The sequence below is a fragment of the Papio anubis genome, chromosome 1, assembly GCF_008728515.1.
Source record: "Papio anubis isolate 15944 chromosome 1, Panubis1.0, whole genome shotgun sequence".
NCBI lineage: Eukaryota > Metazoa > Chordata > Mammalia > Primates > Cercopithecidae > Papio > Papio anubis.
The window spans coordinates 211,426,336-211,432,486 of NC_044976.1; the positions used below are offsets into that span (position 1 = coordinate 211,426,336).

At 51.4% G+C, this 6,151-nt stretch overlaps 1 protein-coding gene across 1 annotated transcript; it reads left to right on the plus strand.

Moving 5' to 3' along the window:
- The first annotated feature begins 4,201 nt into the window (after positions 1-4,201).
- On the plus strand, positions 4,202-6,151 carry BECN2 (beclin 2). Its single transcript, XM_031663160.1, has one exon. It carries the CDS (start codon positions 4,767-4,769, stop codon positions 6,060-6,062), a length of 1,296 nt encoding a protein of 431 aa, XP_031519020.1. The 5' UTR covers positions 4,202-4,766; the 3' UTR covers positions 6,063-6,151.

The window sequence follows — 6,151 nt, forward strand, 5'->3', positions numbered from 1 at the left end:
TTTTCCAACTGAGAGCAACACTTCATTCAGCTCATTGATTCTCCACTGAAGAAGGGCTCTACAGATAGATTTTGGAGTATCCTGGAGGCATTATTCAGTTGGATAAATCCCAGAGTCAGAAAGAATTCTACCCTTCCTCCACTAGATTCCCTTAGCCTGCAGGCATTGTCCCTCTGGGCTGACTCCAGCTCAAAAGCCCGTGCTCCATTTTGCTCGGTTTTCATGAAAGCATACTAAAATAAGGCATAGCCATTACCAGTGAATTAATTTTGCCATTCTACTCGGGAATGAATCAGGACTCAGAACTGACCACGCATTGAAAGCAGTTTCAACTCATTCTGCTGTTCCTCAACCCCAGGGAGAAGTGTCAGGGTGAGGAAAGACAGATTCTGTGAGGATCCTTTCCAACTTTGGACTCTAGGCCGGGCTGTGGCTCACGCCTTCAATCCCAGCACTCTGGGAGGCTGAGGTGGAGAATCACTTGAGGCCAAGAGTTCGAGACCAGCCTGGACAACACACATGGTTGAAACCCCCTCTCTACTAAAATACAAAAAATTAGCTGGGCATGGTGGCGGGTGCCTGTAATCCCAGCTACTCCAGAGGCTGAGGCAGGAGAATCACCTGAACCCAGGAGGCAGAGGTTGCAGGAGCTGAGATCAGCCACTGCACTCCAGCCTGGGTGACGGAGAAAGACTCCGCCTCAAAAAAAAATAAAAATAAAATATGACCCCAGGGTTAACACCCAGAGTGGGCACCATGCACCCCTTTGCAGTACTGTGCAACCCTTGTTGCTAAATTCATAGCAACGGAAGATTATTGCTGTAAGCTTTTGCAGCAATTGAGCTTTCAAGTCCCCCTGGATCGCATTATGGAGTATCCTGATCGATTATGAGGAGTCTCATGGGTCCACTGACAGTTTCTGTGGAATGGTGAATGACCCGACAGAGGTGTGGGACTCCCTGCAGTCAGCTTCAGGAGGATGATCCTGTTACCTACTGGACTCCTGAGCATTTCCTGAGCGGTCAGGTGGGCTAGAGAGACGTTATGACTAATTGTTTACTTTCTACACCTTAGCTCCTCGCATTCAGGAAAGTAGGGATGTACTGTCTGCCTGCCCACCTCCCAGTGGTTTTGAGGTTCAGGTATACACGGGTGAGAAAAACAATTTAAAAGAGAACGCCGGGCGCTGGGTGGCTCAAGCCTGTAATCCCAGCATCTCTTGGGAGGCCGTGACGGGCTGATCACGAGGTCAGGAGATCGAGACCATCCTGGCTAACACAGTGAAACCCTGTCTCTACTAAAAAAAAAAAATACAAAACTAGCTGGCGCTGGTGGCGTGGCGCCTGCAACCCAGCTACTCGGGAGGCTGAGGCAGGAGAATGGCTGTGAAACCCGCAGGCGGAGCTTGCAGTGAGCCGAGACCGCCACTGCACTCCAGCCTGGCGACAGAGCCGGTGACTCCGCCTCAAAAAAAAAAAAAAAAAAAAAAAAAAGAGAAACAAACAAAAGAGAACACTGGGTGAGAGATCACAGGAAGGACCAAGTGGTAACAGATGTCAATTGATAGGCCAGGGGCGGTGGCTCACGCCTGTAAACCCAGCATTTTGGGAGGCCAAGGTGAGCGGATCACTTGAGGTCAGGAGTCGGAGACCAGTCCTGGTCAACATGTCTAAACCTCATCTCTACTAAATAAATAAATACATAAATAAGCACAAAAATTAGCCAGGCGTAGTGGTGGGCGCCTGTAATCCCAGCTACTCGGGAGGCTGAGGCAGAAGAATCACTTGAACCCAGGAGGTGGAGGTTGTAGTGAGCTGAGATCACACCACTGCACTCCAGCCTGGGCAATGGAGTGAGACTCTGTCTCAAAAAAAAAACACAAAAAGATGTAAACGGATGCTGCTGCCATGATGGGAACATGGATTAAATGGGGTTTGAAGACTACAGTAAAGGGTGGCCAGTGGAGACTGTTTCCTTGACATGTTTTCCTTCCACATTTTCCTCCACGTGTGGTTCAATGTAGCACAACCGCCTGATGTGCTGAAACGTGTGGAGTCCAGGGCCACTCCCCAGTGAATGTGAAGGATGGCTTCCTGCCTTCCCTCGGCCCACAGAGCCTCCTCCTGCCAGAATAATAGATGTTACTGGCAGGCTGCCTCCTGCTGGACTCTAGGAGGAGTAACTAACTTTTCATCCCCTACTGTGGTTTCCTGCAGATGAGGAATGTGGATCCTTCTGTGTGTGTTTATTTTATGCACTACCCCACCATGTCAATAACTACAGGTTAGAGGCTCATAGGTTTTTGCTTAAAGCAAGTACTTGGCCAAGTGCTCATGCCTGTAATCCCAGTGCTTTGGGAGGTTGAAGTGAGGGAAGATTGCTTGAGGCCAGTTCGAGACTAGCCCTGGCAACATAGCAAGGTCCCATCTTAACAACAACAACAACAAAAATTAAAAAAACAAAATGAACCCAGTGTGGTGACATTGCCTGTAGTCTCAAGTACTCGGGATACTGAGGTGGGAGGATCGCTGGAGTCTGGGAGGTGGAGACTGCAGTGAACAGTGATTGTGCCACTGTACCCCAACCTGGGTAACACAGTGAGACTGCGTCTAAACAAAGCAATTGAAAAAATAGGCTGGGCGAGGTGGCTTACGCCTATAATCCTAGCATTCTGGGATGTCAAGGTGGGCAGAACATTTGAGGCCAGGAGTTCGAGAGTAGCCTGGCCAACTTGGTGAAACCCCGTCTCTACTGAAAATACAAAAATTAGCCAGGCGTGGTGGCATGTGCCTGTAGTCCCAGATACTCGGGAGGCTGAGGCAGGAGAATCGCTTGAACCCCAAGGTGGAGTTTGCAGTGAGCCAATAATTGCACCACTGCACTCCAGCCTGGGTGACAGAGGGAGACTGTCTAAAAAAAAAAACCAAAAAAACAAAAAAGAAGTTAAGTGTGGCCAGGTGTGCAGTGGCCCATGCCTGTAATCCCAGCACTTTGGGAGGCCAAGGCAGGAGGATCAGTTGAGGTCAACAGTTCGACAAGCCTGGGCAACATGGCAAAAGCCCAGCTCTACTAAAAATACAAAAATTAGCCGGGTGGGGTGGTACACGTCCGTAGTCCCAGCTACTCAGGAGGCTGAGATACAAGAATCACTTGAACCCTGGACACGAAGGTTACAGTGAGTGGAGACTGTGCTGCTGCACCCCAGCCTGGGTGACAGAGAGAGACTCCATCTGGAAAAAAAAAAAAAAAAGTTTGTCACAGAGCAGACAGCCTTAAATTGGGGGCCAGAGAAGGTTCTCGGAGAAAATGTCCTCTCTGAAATATTCCTGAATCAATAACAGAAGCATCCTCTAGCAGTTGACTGCAGAGCCCCTACCCCTTTTCAGATCCTTCATTATTCCCTAGAACCTCCTGGTGGGCCAAACATGAGAGGCAACCACAACTGATTAGGAGACAGATCAAAAGTTCAAAAAACATAAAACAATAATCTACTGTTCACTGTGGATTTAGCAGTTAATCAGCCCTAGAGGATGAGTGACTCGGCCAGGTGGAGAGGGGAAGGAAGAGTGTTCCAGTCAGAGGGAACAAAGTTACATGCTGGATAGAACCGAAATGCAACTAGCATGCAGGAACACAGAGGAGCCCATGGCTCAGGAGAGCAGGAAATGGGGAGAGAAGAAGCCAGGAAGACGGGCTCCCGTGTTGGTGTTAGGTTAAAATGATTGAACTTTCCCCCTTTTTTTTTTTTTTTTTTTTTTTGAGACGGAGTTTCTCTCTGTCACCCAGGCTGGAGTAAAGTAGTGTGATCTTGGCTCACTGCAACCTCCACCTCCTGGGTTCCAGCAATTCTCCTGCCTCAGCCTCCTGAGTAGGTGGGATTACAGGCACCTGTCACCATGCCCGACTAATTTTTGTATTTTTAGTAGAGACGGGATTTCACAATATTGGCCAGGATGGTCTCCAACTCCTGACTTCAAGTGATCCACCCACTTCCGCCTCCCAAAGTGCTGGGATTACAGGTGTGAGCCACCTCGCCCAGCCTGAACTTTTATTTTCTTTTAAGAGTGTGTGTGTGTGTGTGTGTGTGTGTGTATGTGTGTAAAGGGGGCATGGGGATGAGGGGGTCAGGGTTGGGGACAGGGTCTCACTCTGTTGCCCAGGTGGGAGTGGAGTGGACCGTAGCTCACTGCAACCTCAAGCTCTGAAGCAATCCTCCCACCTCACCCTTTTAAGTAGCTGGGACTGTAAGTGGCCACCCCACCTGGCTAATTTTTTCACTTTTTGTAGAGAAGGGGTCTGCCTATGTAGCCCAGGGTATTCTGGGACTACTGGCCTCCAGCGATCCTTCCGCCTCGGCCTCCCAGTGTACCGGGATTACAGGCGTGAGCCAACGCCCTCGGCCAAAGTTGATTGGACTTGATCTTAAGGTTAGATAAGAGCGTTAAACACTGTAAGGAGGGCAGTGCCATGATGAGATTTTAGTTTTAGCAAGATTACTCTTAAGGCGTGCCTTGGACGTGGTACAGGAGGAAAAGGAGGTGATCAGATTTTCCTTTTGGAAATAATCCCGGGCCTGTAAGGAGCTGAAGGGGGTCTACAGGTACCGAGGGAGGGTACCATTGTAGGATTTTCAGTAGGAGAGTGACAAGACGACATGTGCATTTTAAAAGGATCACTCTTCTAGAAAGACCTGAAAAGCTATAAAATGATAAGCAACTGGGAGCCTCAGGAAAATTAGACACAAGGCGGGAGTCAGGCCCTCCGCCATGACTTCCATCCGCTTCCTGTGCCAGCGCTGCCACCAGGCTCTAAGGCTGAGCTGCTCCTCGGAGTCCGGGAGCCTCCCAGCGGCCGCGGCGCCCACCTCCGGGCAGGCTGAGCCCGGAGACACCCCGGAGCCCAGCGCCGCCACCAGCGAGGTGACAGATGCTGAGGAACCACAGGACGGCGCCTCCAGCAGACCCCTTCCAGGTGATGGCATTGTGTCCAGGGACCAGGCCAACGTCTTCACCCTGCTGGGGGAGCTTGGCCCCATGCAAGCGCTCAGTAGCATCCAGAAGGCAGCTGGTGACATTTTTGACATCGTCTCTGGCCAAGAAGATGTGGACCATCCCCTGTGTGAAGAGTGCACCGACAGTCTTCTAGAGCAGCTGGACATCCAGCTCGCTCTCACAGAAGCTGAGAGTCAGAACTACCAACGCTGCCTGGAGACCGGGATGCTGGCGACCAGCGAGGACGAGACCGCGGCGCTGCGGGCGGAGCTGCGGGACCTGGAGCTGGAGGAGGCCAGGCTGGTGCAGGAGCTGGAGGATGTGGACAGGAGCAATGCAAGAGCAGCCACGGATCTCGAGGCAGCCCAGGCAGAGGCTGCGGAGCTGGGTCAGCAGGAAAGGCGGTACTACAGGGACTACAGTGCCTTGAAGTGGCAGCAGCTGGAACTGCTTGACCAGCTGGGGAACGTGGAGAACCAGCTGCAATATGCCAGCGTCCAGATGGACCGGTTGAAGGAAATCAACTGTTTCACTGCCACGTTTGAGATCTGGGTGGAGGGCTCCTTGGGCGTCATCAATAACTTCAGGTTGGGCCGCCTCCCCACTGTCCCTGTGGGCTGGAATGAGATTAACGCTGCCTGGGGACAGGCAGCTTTGCTGCTCCTTGCCCTGGCCAATACAATTGGACTGCAGTTTCAGAGGTATCGACTCATCCCCTGCGGAAACCATTCCTATCTGAAGTCTTTAACAGATGAGGGCACTGAGCTCCCCTTGTTCTCTTACGGGGGGCAGGATGTTTTCCTCAATAACAAGTTCGACCGCGCGATGGTGGCCTTCCTGGACTGCATGCAGCAGTTCAAGGAAGAGGCTGAGAAGGGTGAGCTGGGCCTCTGTCTGCCCTACAGGATCCAGGTGGAGACAGGCCTGATGGAGGACGCTGGCGGCCGAGGGGAATGCTATTCCATCAGAACCCATCTGAACACGCAGGAGCTGTGGACAAAGGCACTCAAGTTCTTGCTTATAAATTTAAAGCGGAGTCTCATCTGGGTTGCCTCAAGGTATCAAAAGTAGCTTTCTTGAGTCTTGCTCTGTCACCCAGGCTGGAGTACAGTGGTGCCATCTTGGCTCACTGCAACCTCGGCTTCCTGGGTTCAAGCAAT